Source organism: Sceloporus undulatus, chromosome 3 (genome assembly GCF_019175285.1).
Source record: "Sceloporus undulatus isolate JIND9_A2432 ecotype Alabama chromosome 3, SceUnd_v1.1, whole genome shotgun sequence".
Taxonomy (NCBI): domain Eukaryota; kingdom Metazoa; phylum Chordata; class Lepidosauria; order Squamata; family Phrynosomatidae; genus Sceloporus; species Sceloporus undulatus.
Window position 1 is genome coordinate 75174230 of NC_056524.1, and position 26257 is coordinate 75200486.

A 26257-nucleotide genomic window follows, 5' to 3' on the forward strand; every position below is an offset into this window, starting at 1 on the left:
ACTTCCTTAATGCTTAATCAGAAACTAATGAAAAGAGTTTGCAGATTGCTCACCCAGAGAGATAGGCAGAAAATCTCATCAGAAAGAAGAGTGCAAGGGACAGGGAAGAAGACTACATGGCTCAAAAGAGGTCAGTGTGTTCCTGACATATCCTCTGGCCAAATACTTACATAATTCTGGTTGGCAGTTCTCCTGTGTAGTGTCTGTCTAAGCCATTTTTAAATAGTTCATCTGTGTTACTGTACATTCTCTCTCATTTACAAGATAGTGAATTGCCGAACTTAACTTTTGCTAACTACATAGACAAACATTTATGGTAATACAGTACTTTGATGATTCCTGGGCACTGAAAGATCGATAGTATTTTATCTGTTTGCAAATCTACTTAATGTAAGCAATACTTGTAGTTTCTTTTCTTTCTTCTTCTTCTTTTAAAGTAGATCAGACTAAGGTTTAATTGAGTCTTGCATTCTGTTTCCAAGAGTACATCTTGGCCAAATGAAAACAATTAGGAATAATGATTATAGATATTGCAACCTCTACAGATCTGGCAATGGGAAATATATGGGATTCTTATGATAAGATAAAGAATCTTGTTGGAAAACTATGGGGTGAAACAGACTGCCCAAAAAGGACTGGTTGGGGCCACCCCAGCGCTGAAGCAACCACACACGCGCAGCCCCAATCCACCCCGCCCTTTAAACCACATTCTGAAAAGGAGCATTTTTCCCCACTCCTTTTCAAACTGACTCTTTACGTTTAGGGCACCATTGGGGTGGCTTCAGGCTGTGTTCAGGGTGTGCATTGTGTAAATGCCATGCCCCTGATGCAGCCCAATGGCGCTCATTTTGGTCTGTCTCTTTCAGGCATATGGGATATGAATTATCTTGTTGTTGAAGGAAGTGGGATTGGAAAGAGAAACTATGGCCTGTTACAGACAGCCAAAATAAAGCTGCTTCGAGACACAGTGGTGGTATGTTTTTCAATGATGCACGTGTCCTAAGAGTCCAGAAGTCGCACCAAAGCCACGTTCCAGCCCTAAAGACTGGAGCGTGGCTTTGGTGCGACTTCTGGACTCTTAGGACGCATGCATAATTGAAACACCATACCTCCACTGTGACTCGAAGCAGCTTTATTTTGGCTGTCTATAACAGGCCTATGTGTTAGAATCATTTGCTATAGGTGCTTTTGTCTGAGGGAGGTTTACCTCAAATTCATAACATGCTACAGTATCCAAATAGCAGTCCAATGCAATTTTTCTGCTGTCATTATATATGCATGTGTGTATATTTGTCAGTATACACATTACTGTGTGTATGTGTGTGTGAAAAAGAATATCAGCAAATACCTTGCTTTTGTAGGTCTGTTGCTACCCTATGCTAATCTAGGTATGTATGCTTATACCGCATGACTAGATACTTTAACTCAGAACACCACAGCCTCTCTGATTTGTTGATGGAAGACCTCTCTCTTTAAGGTACTTTGAAGCAGCAGTGGGAGGGGAGGGAAAATTTCTGAATTCATAGGCTTAACACCACATGATCTGAATCTTGAGGATACTACTTAACATCATCACCCACTTTATAATGCCCCATTGTCAACATTCATAAATGCCACTCTGGTGAGTACACCTCACTTTTATTTTGAGCAATTGAAAAAGACAGAAGCAAAATGTTTTGCTGATATAATTAGATAGTGCTGTTTGGTAACAACTATAACTTGGTAATAACTCTGATATATAAACACACATACAGAGAGAGAGATCTACTTAGTGTTCCCAAGGCTGATGCTGCCACTTTCACTGGTAGTACCTAATCTTAACTATTTTTCACACAAAGCTCCCAATTGACAAAAACCATAAATTTTGTTATTAAAGTTTGCTGTTCAGTCCCAAACTTGCATGAAAGTGTTTGATGTGTCCGCCTAACTCTAAATATTACAAAGTTCATTTCATAAATGTGCATCCTACAGCAAATAAATAAATAAATCTGCTGTTTATTCATGAGGTACCTGAAGCAGCTGTGTGATGGTGCTTTTGCCTCCTCAGTTCTCTTACACACAGCAGTTGGTCTTTCAAGTACATTTTCCCTAATCCAGCCTGTACAATCCACTTGAAACAAGGGTAACTCATCACATGACAATGGAAACAAGTGAGTTTAAGTAAGCAGCACTGAACACCTGTTGGGGTGTGTGAATTGTGAAGGCAATGCCCAGACTTAATATAGGTGTGGTCTTTCTATTACACCCTTTAACTGATCCTGTTCTCTGGCACTACAAATTATATCTTGGACAGGGAAGCTTCTTTAAAACAGAGCAATTTTGTATTGCAATCACTGCGCCTTGGACTGAGGCCAATGTTAAGAGTATTGCTGGAGGTATGAAGATACTATTTCTGAGATCTTAGATATGGATGAAGAAAACTGGAAAGTCTTGGTTGCTTTCTTGTATCTTATGCCTGTTGCTTACTACAGATAATATGAACATATGAAATTGCTTTCCACCTGGTCAAATGATTTGCTCATCTAGTCTAGTATTGCCAGGTCTAGCTTCTTTAACTGTTTCAGCCCTGGGGCCTACTTTTAGCCCAAATATGCATCATTTTCAAACTACATAGCTCTATGATTCTTGAAACCCATGTTAAGGCAGTAGTGGCCGCTGACCATTCCCCCCCCCCACAGCCTGGAAATTGTTCATTTTGGACAACTATTCTCAGAGTCCCCAGATACCAGTAAGTCTACTCTCACACACATCTTCCCCATCTCAGGTTGAAACTCTCCTTGTTACCTACTACCTGATCCTTTTAACAGAACATGCTTTCTGTATGCGTATCATGTAGCATAACATTATCCATTTCCAATATGACAGAAGTCCCTGTTATTAAGAAGAACTACAATGGGCCCTCACTATCACAATGTGGCCCTCCTGTTGTTGCTTGACTGTTAACTCTCAGCACTTATCACCATTGGCAATGTTGCTCAGCATTCATTACTATTGGCAATGCTCACGTTATTCCCACTACAGCCTAATAGGATCTCTTACACCTGCTAAGTGGGTAAGGATATGCTATGAGTTTCATAACATCAAGTTAGCTGAACTACTTCACTTTCAAGAATTATATGTGGTTAATGGCATCACAATATGCTAATATTTTCACAGCAGACCTTAAGTAAAACTTCCTCATCTCATGTACTCAGAAACCTCTCCTTTACCTGAAGTACATCAATTATTTGAATTCATAGAGAGGAATCACTCAACAATCTTTCCTCCACCATCAATCTTAGCCTGGAACAAATAATACAAGTTCACTTTCTGAACACACTGTTCAGCTACGGTATGGACATCTAAACACCGCACTGTATCTCAGGTCCCCTGACTGCTACACATACCTGTATGCCTTCAGCTTCAACCCGGAACACACTATCAAATCTAATGTTTGCAGCCAAATCCTCTAATACAACCTCATCTGCTCAAACCCACATGACAGAGACACTAAACTCATGGAATAACAACATGCATTTCTTGAACTGCAATATCCACCCAGTGAGGTGAGAAAACAAATCAACAAGGAAAGACTAGTATCCAACAATAATCTACTACAAGACAAACTGAAAACAGAAAATAACAAAACACCGTTAGTGGTCACATACAGCTGTCAGATGAGACCACTCAAGCACATCATCAATGAACTACAACCAATTCTGGAAAATAAGACTATGGCCTCAAGGGCTTTAGGAGGCAGGGGCACTACTCACAGACACATACACACACTCCATCTTAAACAGTCACTCACCTTCAATAGGATATATAAAATGGATGGAAAGAGATGGACAAGACAAAGCACAAACTCAGATGCCATCTTTATCCTTACATCCACTCTGGCATTACAGGTCCTAATAATGTTGCCTACTCCCTCAGAAGTGCATTTACTTGTTCATCCTCCAGTGTCATAGATGCCATCCCATGTCAGCAATGCCTTTCTTCACTCTGGACAGTGAACATACCTGATATTAAAAATGGGAATAACCTCAAAACAGTTGCAGAGCATTTCAGTCTTTCTGTACAGCTAGCAGTTCTTGAACAATAAACAAATACTAAAAATTTTGGAAAGAAATTGCTGAATTAGGATATATCCACAAATTGCAACCCATTAGCAGTTTTTATACACAATGGGTTTTGGCACACTACACTATATCAAACATTAGTTTTTAGCATAGCCATATATATCTAAAAAGACTCTCCTCACATCTGCTTTACAACAATTTATTGGTCCTGCATACATACCAGTGCACTAGGTAAGCCTTTCCACCACTATACAGTACATATGTTTACCTACTTGTCTGAGCTTGTATGCAAAACCTGTCTCCCACCTTCGTCCTTTCAACCATTGTTAAATCGATACTTGTCACCACTCCAACATGTTTCACATTTACATTATTTTTTGCTCTCCCTCCATATTGTATCCATGACTTTCCAAAGAGGGTTCACTCTATCCATGTAATAAAGCAGAGTAATTCCGTGACAGAAGTTTTTTTCCACCCAGTTAGTCTCAAAGGTACTACTGGATTCCTTTATGTCTTTTTATGCTAAAACTGACAAATAGGCTATTTGAATTAAAATACAATCTTATTAAATTTATTCTCTCAGCACTTAATTGGAACTTTTCCAGTAGTGCTGCAGAAGTAGTTACTCTAATTTTAGATTGGATTAGGCAGTGTTTCCCAAACTGTGGTTCTCCAGACAGAATTCCTGACTATTGCCAAGGCTAGTTTGGGCCTCTGGGAGTTGAAAACAACCAGAGGCTAAAGTTTGGGAAACAGTGGATTAGAGAGAGTATGGTTGTTGTTGTTGCATGGCTTCAAGTTACTTGCAGCTTGCAGCTCCCCTAAAGTGAATCTACCATGTGATTTGCTTGCCAAGATTTGTTCAGTAGTGGGGGCTATCATTGCATTCTTTGAGGCTGAGAGAGCGTGACTTGTCCAAGGTCACCTAGGTGTCTTCATGGCTGAATAAGGATTTGAAACCTGCTCTCCCAGACTCCTAGGAAAACTCTACACTTTAAAATAAAGATTTTTCTGTGTTTGTGAGGCACCTGGCACCTCATTCTGACCTCAAGGAGTGGCATGGAGCAGGTAAAAACCACCTGGAATTATGTCCCCCCCCCCCCCCAGTGCTGCTCCAGGCAACATGCATTGAGGTAATAACAAGGCACAGCATGCATCATAACCAGGAAAAAAAATCTTTAACATCATTCTGGGAAGATAAATGGCAGCCAGTAGCAAACTGTGCTAGAGCTGTGGAGAAGGCAGTGGTGGTGGGAGCTGACAGCAAATGGTGGTGCATAGCAGGTGATCTCTTCCACCTGCCCCACTCCCGAATCCAGCACAAATAGATGCAGTGCACACAGGAAACATCAGTTTCCTGGAAGCTCTGTAGCAAACTGTGTGTTTTCAAAATCTCCCGGATCTCCCGGATCGATACAGGCTCTTACTCCGCATTTGTTGCTGACTGGACCCTGCATCATGTGTTCTGATATGCCAGATTTGGGGGAAATGCTGTGTATCTTGATCAGCACAGATTCAGGGGGATTTTTTTTCCTGACCCTTGTTGAACAATCAAACTACACTGACCTACTAATTAAGAGTGCTAGAAATATTTTACAGTATTTTATACACATACACACACACATCTATAGGTGGGGGATTTCGGGGACTGTTGTGTTATTTTTTTCTGTGAGTTTGTATTTGAATTTTCCTTTGCTGTTACCCGCCTCAATCCTCAAATGGGAGAGGCGGGATACAAATAAATATTTTATTATTATTATTATTATTATTATTATTATTATTTGTAACAATGTTTACATCAGCCATGGTCTCCTAAAGAAACTCAAAGTGCCCATAAATGTCAGCCACTCAAATATTATTCCAAAAAGCATTTCACAATGTTTCTACGCATTTCAGATTCAAATCTGCATTTGTTTCACAAAAGTAATTTGATATTTGAGTCCACCATGAACAGACTTATCTTTGTGGCCTATGTGCGGGGAAAAAAACCCAGGTTGTGTGGGTGGACTTTCCCCTGTTCTTTGGAGGAGAAATTCCTCTAGTTTTCCTGAGGGCTACATCTCCTGAAAACTGAACAGGAAAGAAAAAATGGTCTTCCCCTTCCTTGCAAAGCCAACCAAGAGAGTTCAGCTTTAAGATCATTAGGCCATGTATCTGCAAAATATTCTATTAAGGACTATTACAGTGGACCCCCTACATTCACTAGTGTTAGGGGCACAGGACCCCCATGAAAGTGGGAAAACCACAAATAAAAAAACAGGGTTTATTTTTTACCTGAGAGAACACCGCTCTAGGAATCTCTATGTCCTCCAGCACAATTCTATGGTTAACTTCTAGCAGAGACACACTGGAGGACTTAGAGATTCCCAGACAGTACATATCAATTAAATCTGCAAATAATCAAATCTGCAAAGCCGCAAATGTGGAGGCCAACTGGACTTTGCAGTACAGATTTCACAAACAATGACAGCTACAATATAAATATACAGCCATTCTTTCCATTTGCTGCAGTTATTAATCACCTTGGGACCTTGCAAACACTGGCACTCCTGGATGCAACTGCATACCTTTGAACAGCGATTTTATGTACAACATTTCATTTTTATTAAGTATATATCACATTGTTTTGTTTTACGCTGATGTTCTCGTGATGCCAGAAGCTGCCTTTCTACAGAATTAGCTCTTCTAGAGTCTACAGTCTAGAAGAACAAGGTCCAAAACACACTGCAGAAATATTCCTGTTTGAGATGGCTTTAACTGCCTTGGCTGAGTGCTGGGGAATCTTGGGAATTGTAGTTTATTGGGGCACCAGAGTTCTCTGACAGAGAAGGCTGTGTCCCACAAAACTACAGTTCCCAGAATTCCCCAGTTCTGAGCCAGAGCAGTTAAAGCAGTCTCAAAATGGATTATTTCAAGATCATTCCACTAGATTCCAGTGAGAGACACAACAACTTCCTTTGCACGCAAAACACTCCTTTTACAAAGGAGCTCTTTGTAGTTGTGTTTATGGAAGAAACATCCTTTCTTCCATTCCTTGTTAGCACCACCATCAGTTGGGCAACATATATTAACTACTAGGGTCACCTGCACTATTGGAATAATGTGGTTTGACAGCACTTTAACTGGCATGGCTCCATCCTACAGGATTTTTGGGATTTTAGGATCCCATAGGATGCTACTACAGGAGGTCAATGTGATGTCAAACGGCATTGTTTCTATCGTGCATTATTATTTATTATTATACAAAATATTATAGAATACTGTAAAGTGTTTATGTAAAATTATGTATATAGTACACTATACTACAGAATACTATAGAATGTTTGTATAATATTACATAAATCCTTACATTATTATCTGTTTTATCATTTCTATTTTGTATTTGATGCCAAATTTTTAAAGTTAGTTGGCTTTTATTTAAGTATACGGAATTGTGGCGGGTCATAGCTTTTAGCAAATTACATATATATATATATATATACACACACACACACACACACACACATATATAATCTATTTCAACGTTAGAGGAGCCATCAAAGAAGGTGTGCCACAGCATGTTTTCTCAAGAGGGCATCTTGTTCACACGAAAGCAATGGCACTGCAGAACTGTTCCGGTTTGCTGTGGCACCAGAGGTCTGACGCTGCTTGTCTCTGTGCCATGGCTCACTGCTATGGGATTCTGGGAACTGCAGTTTCTTGTAGCACCTCTGCTGCCACAACAGACCTCTCTCTCTGGTGCCACAACAAACTGCAGTTCCCAGAATCCCATAGCAGTGAGCCGTGGCACAGAGGCAAGCAGCGTCAAACCAGAACAACTCTGCAGTGCGGACGCAGCCAGGGAGGAGCTACGGGCTCTACCCCATCCTCCCCGCAGCCATTCCGGCCGCTCTGTCTCTCCCGAGCGTCCGCCATAAACTAAACATGCCCAGCTCTCCTCCTCCTGTCTCTCCATTTTCCCTTATGACGTCAACAAGCCCGGCGCGCCTGCGCAGAGAGAGCCCTTCTTCCCAGTGTATGAGAGAGAGAGAGAGGGAGAGGAGTTTGTGGGCGTGGCTTAACGCAGGAGGAGGGAGGGAGAAAGCCGGGGGGGAGGAAGAAGAGGAGGAGAAGTCATGCCAACTACCCTTCTTCTCTCTCTTATTCCCTTCAAGGGTTGAGGCGGAGCGCGAGCGCTCTCTCTGTCAGTCACCAATGTGAGAGGTGCGCGCGCTGGGCAGCGGTTGCGTGACTGATTAGAAAGGTGTCTCTATTGCGCGTGCGCGCCTCCCTCCGCCTTAAACAGCTTAAAAGAGAAAGGCAGCGACCGTTGGGCGGCGCGTGAGGACCGGAGCCGCGCCTTTCTCTCTCTCTCCTCCTCCAGTGCGCGTGCGCGAGTGTGTAGAGAGAGAGAGAGAGAGAGAGAGAGAGGGACGAGGGGGAGGGGAAGCGAATGAGGCGGCGTTGCTTTTGCTGCTGCTGCTGCTGCTGCCTTTCGCCGGTTCACCATCCTCCTCCTCCTCCTCCTCGGTCTCCATCCCTTCCTCCCTTGGTCGCCGGGGCTCCACCCCGGAGTTGCTGCTTGAGGAGGGGAGCCGTCGCCTGATTGGGATTAACCGTCGTGAGGGGGAAGGGGGGCTGAGGGACCTGGCTGAGGAAGGAGGAGGAGGAGGAGAGGGCGACGAGGGGCTGAGGCCCACGCAGCCTCGGTGGCTGAGGGTTTGGATTTTACGACGCGCCGTTCGGGGACCCAGGAGGAGGAGGAGGAGGAGAACCGTGGCTTAATCCGCCCCCGCCCCACCCTCCCTCCCTCCCCGCCCGCCTGGACCATGGCCGACGACGACGTGCTCTTCGAGGATGTCTACGAGCTCTGCGAGGTCATCGGCAAGTAAGTCGAGCGGCAGCAAATGGACGCTGCGCGGGCGGAGGAGAAAGAGAAGGAGATGGAGGGGGAACGGCGGCGGCGGCGGCAGCGAGGGCTGCGAAGACTCCTCCTTCCCTTCGGAGGAGGAGGAGGGGATGCTGGGCGCCGTTCCCACCTGAGCTGCAGTCTGCATCCACACTGGAGGGATAACCCCGATTGGCACCGCTTTAGCTCGTTTCATGGCTCAAGGCTATGGAATTCTGGGAGTTGGAGTTTGTTGTGGGCCCAGAGCGGAGCAGAGCTCCCAGAATTCCATAGCCTTGAGCCAGGATGCTTTAAAAGCGGTGCCAATCGGGGTTATCCCTCCAGTGTGGATGCAGCCCTAGGAATAGATGGGATGGACTAGGGAGTGTCTCTCCCTCTCCTCCCTCTTTCCCTCCACCTTCTTCTCTCTAGTGTCTGCATGCCAGGTGGCTTCCTGGGCTCTGCTGCTGCTGCTGCTGCATCGTCATCATAATCGCCTCCCAGGTAATGCTGGCTTTCTCCTGAGCTGGAACAGTGAGGGAAAGGCCTTGCTCCAGGAGGGATCCAGGCCTCCCAAAGGCATACCCGTCTTTCTATGTGTGTGTATCACTGAGCAATAGAAACCGAGCTCCAAAGGCTCGCAGGAGGCTGGAGTGGCAATGGGGGCCGGAGGGCCTCTGCCGGACGGGCTTGTCACGTTTTCGCCAGGCGGCAGGTTTTCTGGGGGCCATGGCTTGGAGGTTATGCTGCATATGCCAGACCCGGGATGAAATGATCACGAAATGAAAGCAAATGTCCTCTGTCTCTGTGTTTTCTCATAACGGCCTTGTGGTGTGATATACGCACTCATCCCTCCATATTGGCGGCTTTGATATTTGTAGACTTGATTAATATGTTCTCTCTAGGAATATCTAGGCCCTCCAGCACAACTCTATGGTCAACATTAACCAAAGAGTTTGCACTGAAGGGTCTAGAGAGAGCACTTCATGGCAGAATGGGGATGGACTGGAGGGCTTTGCGGCCTCTTCCAACTCTACGATTCTATGATTCTACTCTACTAAGCATTTGTAGCTCCTCCAGGACAGTCCTATGGTCAGTGTCTGTCGGACGTTGACCACAGAGTTGCCCTGGAGGACCTAGAGATTCCTAGAGAGGCGTCCTTCTCAGGTAAAAACATAATCGTGTTTTTGTTATTTGCAGTTTTCCCACATTCACGGAGGCCTTGTGACCCTAACCCTGGTGAATGTGGAGGGATGAGTGTAGTTCCTTCTCTTCCCATTTTTGGCTGATCTCTGCGATGCAAGAAAAAGTGTGCTAGCCATGTATCGCTTGAGCAACCAAACAACTTTGCAGTTTGGAAGTCAACTGAAGATGCTTCGGTGGTTGAGTTTCTTGCTGTGATGGTTTTGAGAGGACAAGCTGAGGAAAACGTTTTAGATTCCTTGGTGGTCTGTTTTTTGCTGTGGTTGTTACATTCAAAGTGAAATTTACTTGTTTATTGTAACACAGGATATGAAAAACAATTTGTAGCAAGATGGCATTTACTTCAAAGGTGTAATTTCATGGAGTTGGGGGTCAGTCTCTTAAAGGTACTGGGATACATTTGATCTTGTTAAGCCTTTTGCTAATCGCTTATGTTTTTCATACTCTTGTGTTCTATGTAGTCCAGGATCCCCCCAACTTCAGTAATTTTTTAAACTTTACATGGAAGAAAGCTTGTGTGCATGGCATTGTTTATCCAGAATCTTAGGTACATCAGTAAGAAATTCCTCTTGGTTTAATTATTCTAAGATGCATTTTGTTTTGAAAGACAATTATGAAGCTCCCTACTATTGAACTATATTCTCTCCACCAGTTCTGTTTCTCTAAATGTACAACTAACCTTATTTTTGTTTCAGGCCCCCCTTTGTTACAGAGGTATTGCAGTACAATGGCAGTATTTTGTATCTGTAAAAATATGCCACCTTCCCTGTGGTCCTAAGGTTGAACTCTGCAGTCTTCTCCTAGGAAAGAAAGGTCAGAGTAGAGTCACCTGGACAGGGCCTTTTAGACATGGTCCCATATCTTTTGAGCTTCCATCCCTTCCCTAAGAACTTCACTTGGCCTCTCTTTGGTGGTTCTCAACACATCTTAAACATTGCCTTTTCTCTCTTCTAATCTGATGCTGTTTTGTTTAATGTAATGGGCTCCTCCCAACATTATATGAGTGGGCATGTGCTTCTGTGGTGGGAGCTTTCCTTCCCCTGTATGCCTACCCCATCTGTATGCCAGATCTTCACTGGAAGGCTTTCAAACCCAAAGCAGATTTGTGGGGGCCCCTGCATCCAAGTGCCCCTTCCACTTTTCAAAGTACTCCAGTGGGTGCAGCCCAATGTCTTCATTGGTAGGCTGTATTCTAGGAGTTTTGCTCATATAGGAGAAGGTGAAAATAAATTAAATAAAACAGTAGATCAGTAGACCCATCAATATGAGAAATAGTGTCACTAATTAAATACATTAGGTAGTTAGAAAAATAGCTATATACATATTCTTATTGATTACTGCAAAACTCTATATTCAGATATCAAAACAATATAGTGGTACATTGATTTGAAGAAAGACAGCCCTCTTTTCCGTTTTAACTTTTCCCTAACCTGAATCATTTTGTAAATAGTTTTGTGCTTTTCAGATAATCTTTGGAGGCTAAGTGTTTAACACCTTTGAGGAGGAGCCATAGCATGATGGTAGAGCACATGCTTTGTGTTTGTCTTTGACATCTCAGTTTAATGGGAAGGATCTTTTTCTGAAATCACGGGTTGATGCTGATTTGGTGGTGCGCATCTAAATGGAGAAATAGTTTGATGTGCATACTGTACTTTGCAATGTTTTTAGCTTGTGTTATTAGTTCATTTACATGGAGAAGAACTCTGGTTATTGTACTGCGAAGCTCATATGGCTGTTGGGTGGTGGAGGGCCTTCTCTGTGTGGCTACCACTGTGAGGAAGGGCTTCTCTGTTAAAACTGGGCAGGCTCCCAGCATTGGATGTTCCTGATGTCAGTTGAAGACCTGCTTGTTTCCCTTGGCATTTTTCTGATAATTTTCCTAATTGTTAATTCTTATCAGTTACCTCATGTTTTTAATGAATGGCGTGATCCATTTTACTGTTTGAATGATTAATCTTTTTATCATTTTACCACTATTTTATTTATCCCTTTTATTGTGGAAGCCATTGGATTTTTAAAATGAAAAATACTATACAGATCTTGGAAATAAATTTAATTTAAACAAAACAACACAGATAAATACCTACAGAAAACATCAGCAGCAGTAATGCCTGGTCATATAATGAGATTTCAAAATGATGGTTTCTCCTGGAACACACATCTTTCATGTTCTTAAAACAGTTGTCAATACTACCATAGCTAGTGTGAAGAGGTTGTTGGAGCCTTATCCATTTTCAGACTCTCCAGACCTGTTCCCCTTCCCTCAAACCTTAATTTTGTGGAAAGGGCCTCTGTGTTAGTCCTTTTACTTATAGACACATGAGAGAATAGGTACAGAGGGTGATCTGTTTTACCTTATTATTTAATAAAAAGTAAGCCTGTTCTGCTTCTTGGGTTCTAGTCATTGAGTAAGTGAACAAGATGCTTATAAGCTGAGATCAATCAGCTGCTTCTGTGGGTTGTGAAATGTGCCAGACCTGGAGCTGTGTAGATGTTACAGTTGGTGAACACTTCACCGGTCTGCTTAAGAGCAGCATCTCTTAAGAAGGTTAGAATCCAAGGTATTTTAAAATTATATCCCAGTTTTTGGTGCACTGGTCTTAAGCAATATTCTAGAGATAGTATGGCTCCTCAACTCCATGCCACCTTGAAAGGAGGAACCTATCATTTGCATTTGTCTCAGTCTGACCTCTGGCCTGGATTTAAGGAACACATTACTTTGATTACCTTGGTGAATGACTTACAGCAGGAAATTGACTTGTGTGGAGTTTAATACTTCTAGTTCTCCCAGATCTCTCAGCAGCCTTTGATTTTATTGACGTAATATCTGGATTTTCTGTCTGGATTTGGATGGTCGGCATGCCATTATAATTTGGCCCTAACTGGAAGGAAATATGCAGGAAGTTCTGTTCTGCCCTGTGGCCATGGCTGCTTGGCATGCCTCAAAGTTTCATTGTGTGCCCCATGCTTTTTAATGTCTACATGAAACCTCTGAGTGATATCATCCATGAATCTGGGCTAAAATGTTATCACTATGCAGGTAATAGTAGTAAAATTTATTCAGTCATTGACCAGTATACAAAATAACTTGATAAAATAATGCAAAATACAATTATTAATAATTGTTAAAAACAATTTCAGATACAAATTCAAGGTCATGCTATACACATTTGTTTTCACCAACCAATTGGGAGTGTATTTTACATACGATGTAACAAAATTTTGCTACATTGTGAGCATCACTTGGTTTCTGATTGTCTAGAAGATAATGTAAATAGAAAGTATCAGTGTGTCCAGGGTGTTTGTTTAGAAGAGGAGTAATCAGCTGGTGGCAACTGTCCTTGAAGAATAGACAGTACAGTAGAGCATGTGCTGTAACACTATGCAGGTGATAACAGCTCTGTCTCTGATTTCCTTTCCTATGGCAGGGGTGCAAAACCTAATTAGGTGTCTAAGCAGTTTGAGTATGAATGCATGATACACTGATGTCTAATCCAGAAAGAAGCTTAATACGGAAAATCTGCAGAGGTGGAAAGAGGTATGCAGATGACCCAGGCTATGATTATGCCCCTTGTAAAGAGTCTGCTGTTCAGTTTAAGAAGTCTTCCACATTTGGTGTTTAACATGAAAGTTTCGATGGGATTGTTTTTTATCAGTTTCAATTGGGTTGGCAATTGTGGCATTTCCAGAGAGTTGACTTTGGCTCAGTAACACATATCCAGCCTTGAATACATTAATAGCCTTGATTTGGGGTTGTCCTTGTAGACAGTCTGGAAACTGTACTAAAATGCTTGTAGAAGCTGCAGTTTCGGATCAAGTTTCACCATTTCTGCATCAGTTACATTTTAGTTGCCTCACTATTTCTAGTGTAGTTTAAAATGTTAGTGTTAGCCCTTGCAGCCAGATTACTTGAAATTTGCCTCCAAAAGCTGGGTACTAATTTTAGCGACCAGTGAAATGATGCCAAGCTGAGTCAACCCTGACAGGTATTGAACCTTGTGGTTTATGAGTGGTGTCTGCAGTACAGGCATTTAACCACTGAGCTACAACTGATCACTAAAGTTAGAATCATACAAGTCATCCATATCATGTATGGATGTGAGAGCAGGACAGTTAAGAAAGAAGATAGGAAGAAAATCAATTCATATGAAAAGTGGAGTTGGAGAAGCATGCCAAGTATAGCACAGACAGCCAAAAAGACAAACAAATGGGTTCTTAAACAGATCAAGCCTGAAATCTTTCTGGAAGCCAAGATAACTAAACTGAGCTGTTATATTTCAGTCGCATCATGAGAAGGCATGACTTATTGAAAAATACAATAATGGTAGGGAAGGTGGAGGGATGTAGAAAGAGAGGAAGACCACGCACTAGATTGCTAGACTTTATTAGGGAGGTCACCTGTATGAATTTATAGGACCTAAGCAGAAGAGGATAGCAAAGATTTCTCATCCACACAAGGTCAGCTCAGAGGCGGTTAACAATAATAGTAATAGGCCTATGGAAATGAACAGGATTTGTAGGTGGTCACTAGTTTAAGTCCCATTGATTTCAAGCTGTAAAATTGAATTTAGCCCTACATACTCCCCCTCCCCCCACCAACATAAACCTCAAATTCAACTCGAAGACAGTATATGGGAGGGGAAGACAATAGCATGCTAATTTTTCCTAGCTCTTTCCACTCCCCCATCTGTTACTTGAAGGACTGTCATTGATAAATGGTTGCCATTGATAAATGTCTTGCAGAAATGTTATCCAGAAGCTGAAATGAAGTTGAGGTTTGGTTGATTTTAAGGTCTTTATTATAACCAGTGCTATAATATTGAATATATTACGTGGAAATTGCTTTTAAAGAAATAGCTAATATTTACAACCATCCATACTTTAATTCTCATAATTCTTTTGATCACTATATAATTTGTGTGAACTTATTTTTAAGTTTGTTTGAGGAGACAGCTATGATTGTTGCTTATCTAACAATCACAGATCAAAATCAAGGGGCAGAGATGGTAGTGGAAATAGATTCTCCTTTTTTTAAAAAATGCATTTTATTAAACAATACAACAAACATAAATATAATTTATACCTATGACTAAAAACTACCATAGAAAAACTGCAAATAAAAAATAACAACAATCCTAACATAGCAAAAGAAACTAACACAAAAAAAATCAAACACCGATTTCCTCCTCCCCAATAGACTTACTTTACTATTACTAGACTTACTTTAATTCATAATACACAAGGCTTCTATGATACGAGCAAACTCAGTTAATTTTACAAAACCTAGAATCAATTACTGACCTCAATAAGAATGCATGTAAGAAATAAAGATTTCCCAGGCTACATCCACACTGCAGAAATAATTCAGGAAATAATTCACAATAACCCCATTTTAACTGCCATGGCTCTGGAATTTGTAGTTTTGTGACATTTAGCCTTCTATGTCAGGGAGCTCTCATGTCCCAACAAACTACAGTTTTCAGAATTCCATAGTTTTGAGCCATGTCTGTTAAAATTGAGTCAACCTGGATTATTTCTGCAGTATGGATGCAACCCCAGTCTTTTATTTAAAAATGTCAAGGGTTTCTCCTTAATCAGAGCTGGAAATTTGTCATTTCAGCAAGCTCAACTATATTCATAAACAAATCTTCTTAAAATGGAATAGCAGCTTCCTTCCAAAATAAAATCTACTAAGTCTAATAATATACCTACAATTTTACCAACTCATTATACAGACTATAATCATAACTGTTTGTTAAAATAGTATTGTGATGATTCCAGCAGGCCAGCCTTGGCTCTTAGACCCAGCAGATCCTTAGCTTCTCCCTGAGTCTCCTGGTCTATGTTCCTACTCCTTGTGGAGTTGAAGATGACCTCTGGAGATCCTCGAATCATGCTGCCACCACCCAGTGAGTTTGTATTGGATTTCTCTTAACACACACTAGGACTTGTTAAAGACTTCTAGTTCTACTTCTTGCTAATCTTCTCAACCATCAACCGAGCTAGGACACGTGGAAAGGAGTGTCAAAGTAGCAGATACTTTTAAGGAAGTATTTATTATAATTGAACAAAAAGATAGAAATCATGCAAGATCCTAAGAGCCTTGCAGGTACAATATGTGTCATTCTAAAAGTATTCATTTCATGCAAGCAACCAGAAAAATAATAGAGAAGGCCTAAACGTTCTACTCTGACACATTCTCACCTAACTGATATACTGATGTAATATGCCAGCCTCGATGGATTTGAAATATAGTTACAGTTCTTAGCTTAACATAAACTATCTGCTTGAATTATGCCTTCTTTCTATAGTCACAACATTACAGTTTTCCTTACCTATAAGACTAATTCGAGGGAGAGATTCCCACCTCAAATTCTTACTGTGGAAACCGCTAACTGCTGAAGACTCTCTGTCTGCCTCTCTCTCCAACTGTCACAAGGTCTCAGAGGCCTTTTCTCTTAGAAGCTTCCGGAAGAAACTCACTCCTGCTCAATGACTGGTCAAGTGAGCCTTCCATGAGCTGTGATGTCATTACTTATTTGCATGCGCCTCCCTCCCAGCTTACTCTTATTACAGTGCGCCTTTTTTATACATGGGGAATCTGTTCCGGACCCCCCATGTAACCCCCCCCCCCATGTATGCTCGAGCCCCATGGGCGCGCACTCCATTAAGCTTAATGGGACACGCCACTGCTTGTGCCCTGCGCGCTCCTGCAGGCTCCCTCGCGGCTTTCAGCGTATGCTGAAAGCCGCATATCGTGCGCCTGAGTATGGCGTGGGTGCACTGTACCTGGCAGAAGTCTTCCAATGACTTGAGGCCCAGTCATTACAAGTATAACGCCAATATTATATCAATGACCAGTTGAAATGTTAAATTGCAAGGCAAGAATCCATCATCAGACATTTTACTGACCAGTAAAATATTTGATTCTCAGATAGATGGAAGCACCACAGTACAGTGCGCCCTTCTTCTATGCGGGGATCCGTTCAACCCCCCCCCCCCACGCAAAAGAAATAGCACATATGCTCAAGCCCCATTACAAGCAATGGGGATTGTGCTCGCGGCAGCGCGGTGCGTATGACGCGGGTGCACTGTATTGGTCTTTATACAACACACTTGCTAGAACTACTTCCTATTCTACAGTATTTTTGAACAAGTTATTTTCACTATAAATTTCATGAAATGTTTTAAAGTTGATGACCAAGCTATACAGTAAACCAGACTTTGTACAGGATATCACCATTTGTGTGCATTGAAAACTTAACAGATTTTTTTTAAAAAAACCAAAAATTCAAAAGCAACTATGATAGATCACAGAGGAAAAGCACATTTTCGCTCTAACAAATTCTCCAGAAATATACCAATTACACATAAAACAAAAATTGATAATTACAGTATTATTTCTGATTTCCACTAGAAGAACTTGACAACTGTCACTACTTGTAAAGTGTAAAGATTTCGATTTCACCATTAGCTTGTCTCCAAAGCATATATTTTTTTATTTCATATATTTAACAAATTTAAAATGAAGTGTACCATTAGTCAGAGGAGTTGAAAAGCACATAGGTAATTTTAGCTTGGAACCACCCTTTCCATTTAAAGAAAAAAGTGTGCTTTGTTGTTGTGTGCCTTCAAGTTGTTTCTGACTTATGGCGACCCTGTTATGGGGTTTTCTGGAGCTGAAAGCACAGTACTCACCCAAAGTCACCTAGTGGATTTCCATGGCTGAACAGGGAACTGAATTCTGATCTCCAGGGTTGGTAGTCCAATACTCAAACGATTACACTACATTGGCTCTCCTGCCTGATTTATAACTGTTCAAAATAGTTATCCTTAAACATCAGAGTTAACAAAGTTGTTGACTAAACCATAAATTTACAATGGAATGAAATCTGGTGGTCTCACACTCTAGAGTTCACAGATTTGATCTCATTTTTGAAACTGGAAATGAAAACCTATTTGTTCTGGGTATCTTCTCCTACTCTTTGTTGTTAACAGTCTGATAAAAAGGGATCATACAGCTGCTAGTTCATAATCTTGCATATCTGGACTTTCAGGCTAGTGCAAAAATGCAGTGGGTCTTGTTTGATTATACTGCGTAAAGTTTACAGGGAGTGAAGACAGTACTTTGCACTTTGGTTTGCTTGGTGATAGAGATTTAAATTTTAATGTCTTCAGAATTGAGTAAAAGTATTCACATTCACTTTGTTTTTCTTGTCCAAATTGTGAAAAATTATGTTTGTGTCATTAATATATTTAGACATATGTAATATTCTGCATAATCCTCTTTTTGTAACAGTGAAGTTTGCTGGTGTATACTGACAAGATATTAACCAAAATGGGAAAACTGAGAAGGAGAATCAGCAAGCTTGAATAAATGCTAAGATTCATAGATACACACAGCATCATTGTTCTTCCCCCAAAAAATCCCAGAACATGGAGGACAGACTTAAGGATTGTGCAGTCTATTCAAGCCAGAGGCAGAATGCTCATGGAGCATGTCTGATGAGCCCAGTTAACCATATAGACTATACATACAGAGGGATAACCTACATGTGCAAGTCTACATCTGAATTACTGCAGGAATAACTAAAAACTTTAACAGTTTGATTTATATCTTAAAAATCTTAAATGTACAGGAATCTCAAAATGCAAAGGAATCTTGTAACATTTTTGGGACTGAGTAAAAGAAAGAAGTTTAACATAAGATTTTGTAGACTTGTCTACTTCCTCAGGAAAATAGTTTCAAATTTTCCTCAGGAAAATACCCTTTCCATATGGTATTCCAGGCTAACGTGGCTGTGTCTCTGAATTCTACCATCCAGGGGTCGATTAGTAAATCCTGAGTCTACCATCCAGTGAAGCTTAGAAATCACTCTCATTTAAAGCTACCCATAAGGATTGTGTTGAGTAGGGTGGAAATAGCTAGAGGGAGAGGACAGAATTGGATATCTTGCTGAGTTGATCCTACAGGATGGGCAAACATTGTTCCAAAGGGTTGACTACAGTGAACCCTGAAGCCAGGGGTGCAGATCTTGGTGACAGCTATTGGGTGAGGACATGATGGATTGTATGGAATCCAAAGCATTTCACATTGCAACATTTTGTTGTAGACCTTGTGGATGTAGTGTACATACAATCATGGCCAGTTTTTGAATGGATTAATTGTATTTCTGGTTTAAATCTGGTGTTTCCAGTTGGTTACGTGTATATGAGTATGAGGGATTGTGGTGATATGACTGTTTGAAGGGCTTAAAATGCCACCAGACATAGCTGTTGTTTTTGGTCCTTGTGGTTTATTGACTTTGTGGTCAGCCTTGCTTAACACTTGGATGAGAGACCACCAAGGAATGCTGTAGGCTATAGATGAGAGGTAAGTAATTGCAAACCATCTTTGAATGTTCCTTTCCTAAGAAAATCTAATAAAATTCATGGGGACACCATAAGTGAACAGTGACAACTTGACATATGTGATGACTTAAAGGCATTCAAGTGCATATGCACAGTTTTATATGGAAATTTAGAGGTTAAGCAGTATCGTAGTTCTGCCATATTATGAATTTGTGAAATATTCAGGGGTTATTTTGAAAGCAAGCCATGGTACATTTTTGTAGGTATACCTGCTGTACTGAATGTCATAATTTTATTTCTTACAGCATTAGAGGGTGACTGCATAGATAGGGCTGGAATTACTAATGTGGTGCAAGTCCTGAAAATATCTCAAACTTTTTTCTTACATATTTTTAACTGTTCCATGATATATTTGCACCATGTGATCATAGAATCATAGAATCATAGAATCGTAGAGTTGGAAGAGACCACTAGGGCCATCCAGTCCAACCCCCTGCCATGCAGGAAATCCAAATCAAAGCATCCCTGACAGATGGCCATCCAGCCTCTGTTTAAAGACCTCCAAGGAAGGAGACTCTATCACCCTCCGAGGGAGTGCATTCCACTGTCGAACAGCCCTTACTGTCAGGAAGTTCCTCCTAATGTTTAGGTGGAATCTCTTTTCCTGTAGCTTGCATCCATTGTTCCGGGTCTTGTTCTCTGGAGCAGCAGAAAACAAGCTTGCTCCCTCTTCAATATGACATCCTTTCTAATATTTAAACAGGGCTATCATATCACCTCTTAACCTTCTTTTCTCCAGGCTAAACATCCCCAGCTCCCTAAGTCGTTCCTCATAGGGCATGGTTTCCAGACCCTTCACCATTTTTGTCGCCCTCCTTTGGACACGCTCCAGTTTCTCAATGTCCTTTCTGAATTGTGGTGCCCAGAACTGGACACAATATTCTAGGTGGGGCCTGACCAGAGCAGAATACAGTGGCACTATTACTTCTCTTGATCTAGACACTATACTTCTATTGATGCAGCCTAAAATAGCATTGGCCTTTTTAGCTGCCGCATCACACTGTTCACTCATGTTCAACTTGTGGTCTACTTGGACTCCTAGATCCCTTTCACACGTAGTTTCATTCAGCCAGGTGTCACCCATCCTATATCTGTGCACTTTATTTTTCCGCCCTAAGTGCAATACCTTACATTTCTCTGTGTTGAATTTCATTTTGTTAGCTTTGGCCCAGCTTTCTAGTCTATTCAGGTCATTTTGAATCTTGATCCTGTCCTCTGGGGTATTAGCTATTCCCCCTAATTTGGTGTCATCTGCAAATTTGATAAGTATGCTCCCAATTCTGTCATCCAGGTCATTGATAAAGATGTTGAATAGCACTGGGCCCAGGACAGAGCCCTGTGGGACCCCACTGGTCACTTCTCTCCAGGATGAAAAGGAGCCATTGTTGAGCACCCTTTGGGTTCAGCCGGTCAACCAATTACAGATCCATGTAACAGTTCCTTTGTCTAGCCCACGTTTTACAAGCTTGTTTGCAAGTATGTCATGGGAAACCTTGTCAAAGGCCTTAGTGAAATCAAGATATACTATATCCACAGCATTCCCTTCATCTACCAAGTTGGTAATTTTATCAAAGAAAGAGATTAGGTTTGTCTGGCATGACTTGTTTCTCTGAAACCCATGTTGACTTTTTGTGATTATGGCATTGCCTTCTAGATGTTCACAGACTCTCTGTTTAATGATCTGCTCCAGAATCTTTCCTAGTACTGATGTCAGACTAACTGGACGATAATTGTTGGGATCCTCTTTTTTCCCCTTTTTGAAGATGGGGACAACGTTTGCCCTCCGCCAGTCGGCTAGGACTTCTCCTGTTCTCCAGGAGTTCTCAAAGATTATTGCCAATGGCTCCGATATTACATTTGCCAGTTCTTTTAATACCCTTGGATGGAGTTCATCTGGTCCCGGAGACTTAAGTCATTTTGATTAATAAGGTGTTCCTCTACTATCTCTTTACTTATTCTGTACTGAAATTCCCCTATTCTGTCCTCTGCTCCATTATCCTCAGGTTGAGCACCCTTTCCCTTTTCTGAGAAGACTGAGGCAAAGAAGGTGTTTAGTAATTCTGCCTTTTCTCTGTCTTCTGTTAGCATTTTGCCATCTTCTCCACGCAGTGGCCCTACCGTTTCCTCCTTCTTCCTTTTGCTGCGGACATATCCAAAAAAGCCCTTTTTATTGTTCTTAACCTCTCTAGCAAGCCTGAGTTCATTCTGTGCTTTAGCTTTTCTGACTTTACCCCTACACATGCCTGCTATTTCTTTGAATTCCTTTTTTGTGATTTCCCCCTTTTCCCATTTCTTATACATGTTCCGTTTCAAACTTAGCTCGGTTGAAAGTTCCTTAGTCATCCATCCTGGTTTCTTGAGACATCTCCCCTTTTTCTTTTTCACTGGAACAGTTTGAAATTGTGCCTTCAGTATCTCTCTTTTGAGAAACTCCCATCCGTCCTGAACTCCTTTATCTTTTAGTATTTCTGACCATGGAATCGCCCTCAATACTTCTCTAAGTTTACTGAAATCCGCTCTCCTAAAGTCTAGGATGCGTGTCTGACTATGCCTGGCTTCTCCTTTCCACTGTATTACAAACTCCAGGAGAACATGGTCACTTCCACCTAATGATCCCACCACTTGCACCCCATTAACCAAGTCATCCTTGTTAGTTAGGATCAGATCTAAAATAGCTGACCCCCTTGTTGCCTCTTCCACCTTTTGGACCATGAAATTGTCTTCCAGACAAGTGAGGAATTTGCTATTTGTGATATTGTACATAGACTTGCATGGGTGATCATGAGGGTCAAATTTGCTTTTTTTCTAGACTAGTTCTGTTTGTAGACTTGATTTCCTACTTTTACTGGAGAGCAATAAACTGTTATGATTTCAGACATCTCACTAGTGAAATAATACATCTGGTTCAGAATATTTGGGGGAGTACTAACAGTTAATATTGTTCTTGATGAAATGGTTATGATAAAATGAAGCTTAATTTTGTACAGCCCTTGGGGAACATTTTTAGTTTTACAACTTGCAACTTTCAGTACTTATTCTAAGTAATACATATCATTACATTTTGGGTTACAGGTCTGTTTACTTAAAGTAATACAAGACTCTTTCTGTCTGAGTCTAACATTTGTCCTATTAGAGTCACATGTATTGATTAAAGTTATTGTACATAGGAGAAAAATTGTACATAAGAAAAGAAATAAATGTTATGGACGCCTTTCCAAGAACAGAAGTCATTATAGATGCTATAGAAATCTCAGTGGTTATGGTAACATGTATTTCCAAGGAAGCGCATTACTTGGGATAGCATAGTTTCATTTTAGTGCCAGGAAGAGAGAAGAGCTCTCCAGAGTGAAACTCCTGAACTGGAATATTTCATACAAGCAGTTTGATTTGAGTTCAGTTGAGAGTTGCAGTGACTAATCACTACAGCAAGTATTTGTTTCGCTGTTAAGCATTCATATTCAGTAACCCTAGTCTTCTATGGTCCAAAACACACTGTAGAAATAATCCAGTTTGAGACTGCTTTAACTGTCCTGGCTCAGGGAATTCTGGAAATTGTAGTTTTATGAAATATTTAGCCTTCTCGGTCAGAGAGCTCTGGTGCTACAATAAACTACAATTCCCAGAATTCCCTAGCACTGAGGAAGGGCAGTTAAAGGGATCTCAAACGTTGATTATTTCTGCAGTATGTTTTGGACCCATGTTATCCTAATGTAGGCGGGGTACAGACCGCCAGAAAGAGGCGGCTGGGAGTCACCTCTCTTTTCCGCATAGCCGCGCCGCAGCAACCAAATTGTGTGGCGTGGCTACGCGGAAAGCAAAGGAGCTCTGAAAAGTGGTTCCTTTTAGCGCCACCGCAAACGGCCTGTGGCAGCACAAGCACATTGCTTCTGCGCACACCCATCTGGACGGCGCGCAGCAGTGACATCATTGCTACACGCGCAGTGTATACGGTGCCTTGCAGCGATGACGTCCTGGTAATGTCCTAGGATTGCGGAGCATCTGGAAGTGGCGCCTCAAGGCAACCCTAGTATGTCGCCAGAACGTCCTAAAGGGCCTGTCTGTTCAGGGACATAATGTAGAAAATAAATACTTGCTTATTGGCTATAGTAGCTAAATGGAATCTCCTTGTTCAGAAGCAGTATGTAGAACAGGAATAAAACTGAACTGTTAAAATTATAATTAATGCCCTAATAGTACGATTTCTTGGGAATATCTGAAAATACATTAGTAGATTAGAAAACAAATTGATGGGGTGTAAAGTACCACTTACACTATGATTTCGCATTAGAAATGGGAAAGAATTGTGGTTTAACCAGGATTTGTATTAATCTACCCAGTTTATGGTGTGCAAAACTGTTAATGAAAACATGTATATCCTTCAATGAGATCCAACATAAACAACAATCTTTTGATGGTCTGTCATCACAAGGAAACTGGAAATGTCAGACTTTGCCCTCTTTTCATATAATGTGCAATTTTATTGCATATTGACTTACATAAAGGTGTAAAAATCACACACACACGCTCTACTCAATGAGAAAATGCATAAAATTAATAATTAGGAAAATATGTGCCAGAATATGCCCAAATTTTGGTGCAGGAAGGAAAAAGGTCTTGCAGATCTATAAAAATGAAGAACAAGAATACTGGTGGTATCCTGAAAAATACAAAGAAAACAAAATTGACATGAGTTTTATATCTTTAGTTGGTATACAAAGCTCATAGGACAAATAGACTGAAGGGATGGGTTCCAGACAATTTCATCCATTTGTGCCACTCTAGAGAATCATATCCCCAAGTCTGGGAACAGTTTTACAGAAGGATAATGGTTGCAGTACTGTGATTATGAGAACTTAAATCCCATTTACTTGAGTAGGACTTAAGTATGCATTGCTGTGGGCTACCTTGTAGTCATTGTCAATTATGAAGGGATAATGTTACTATTGGCTGATTATGAACATTCCTTAAATATACAGTAGTTCTGTTTTTTACAGCTCAGTCATATAGAAATATTTCTGAATAGTTTCTAGTAATACTACTGATAATAAAGGATGTGAAAAATTACGAGTAACTGAAGATATACAAATATAGTTCATTTGTAGCCAAAACCCATGCAAAACCACCATAGGAAGAAAGAGCTCCCAAAAAACAGGAAAATTCAAAAGGGAGGGAGGGAATCCACAACCAAATGTGGACAAGTCAAGGGGGTGGTGAATATTTCTGCAAGGCACTGTAGTTCCTAGCTTTTTGGAAGACAAAGTCTTTTGAGCAGATGAATGGGCATTGTGTTTTAATTTCACCTTAAACGCTGGTCTTATATTTTAATATCAGGTTTTTCTGATATTACGAACATCTGACAGTGTGCAGCTAATTGAATGAAATGTCACAGTAGCAGAACTTTGATATACTGTACAGCAAGCAAACAACAGTAAAGAGGCACATTTTGGTCATAAGAATTCTAAAATCAAGAGTCTGGTTTACCTTATAAGAACAAATCAAAGTGCCACAGAACAGCTTTTCAGGTTTTTCATTTGGTCAGATAAGAAGCAGGGGAGAAGGAGAGGAAAAGTTGACTTGGTATCACAAACTCAGCCTTTGTTCAGTTTTAAGATGGAGTATTGGAGGAAACAGCCTAATCCAATCAACAAGAGTGAGCAAATTTTTGTCTATAGCAGATAAACCAATGAAATGTCTCTTGGGATCTTGACGACTGATAAATGTATTATGGCAAAAGTTCTAGTCCTCCAAGTTATTCCTTAATACAGTGGGCCCTTGTTATACGCTGGCGTTTGGTTCCAAGATCCCCTGTGTATAACAAAATCCGTGTATGCTCAAGTCCCATTACATATAATGACATAGCAAAATGGTGTCCCTTATAAAAAATGGAAAATCAAGGTAAATTTATACTTTTTTGTAACATTTTCAAACCATATATGCTTGAATCCGTGTATAAAGAATCAGTGTATAAGAAGGGCCGACTGTATATTTGTTGGTTTTTTTGATGCCACCAGTCTCTTTGTTTTAATCCATTTCACTGCGCTGCTAGGTACTATACTAAACCAGCAAGTACAAAGAAGTAAATAATAGCTGATTACTCACTTTTAAAATAGAGAAGCCAGCAGTTAGCCAAATCGGTTTTCACTTTAAAGTGAAATGCATAGGCCCCTTAGAGCGAAAGCAGAAGATTCTAGATCTTTGCAATTAATGGAAACTATGAACTAAGTTTTAACCTTAAAATATTTTCATATCATGGATACATTCAGAGAATGTTTGACTTGAATTACATAAATTTTATGTCATAAAGGATGTTGGAGACAGAGCTTTTTTCTAAAGGATTCAATCCACTGTTGGCTCAGATGAAAATTTGGAGAAAAACGCTGTCACACTCAGGAGTAGGTGTGTTTCGTAGAGCAAGCAAAGTATGACAACTATTTTTAGCCTTGGTACTAAAAACAAATTAATGGGCGTTTGTCCTAATACATTAATTTTGGTCGGCATGCATTTTACTCTCTTCTGTGCCTCACTAGTGGAAGGGGTGCAATACACTATGGGAGGATACAGGCAAAGGTATTTTCTACTGTTCGTCCCAGTTGTTGAATTCCCTCCTTTTACAAGGCCTAGTTGGCACCTACACTGGTGTCATTCTGATGCCAGGTAAAAATGTGGATCTTTGCAAAAACCTTTGGGGCCTGATTGATTTCATTCAAGTCTGCCC

The 26257-nt window shown here is 40.9% G+C and overlaps 1 protein-coding gene across 16 annotated transcripts in view; it reads left to right on the top strand.

Annotated features, from left to right (window-relative positions):
* Positions 1–8150: 8150 nt before the first annotated feature.
* Positions 8151–26257, top strand: part of CASK (calcium/calmodulin dependent serine protein kinase) — a 222212-nt gene continuing 204105 nt past the window's right edge. For 12 of the 16 annotated variants that reach the window (XM_042456314.1, XM_042456315.1, XM_042456317.1 and 9 more), the window contains exon 1: positions 8152–8928. In XM_042456314.1, the coding sequence (XP_042312248.1) occupies positions 8870–8928 (59 nt within the window). In that variant the 5' untranslated portion in view covers positions 8152–8869. Of the gene's footprint in view, positions 8929–9250; positions 9433–26257 lie in introns of those variants that run through there. The other 4 variants (XM_042456319.1, XM_042456311.1, XM_042456318.1 and 1 more) reach the window with 2 other exon arrangements.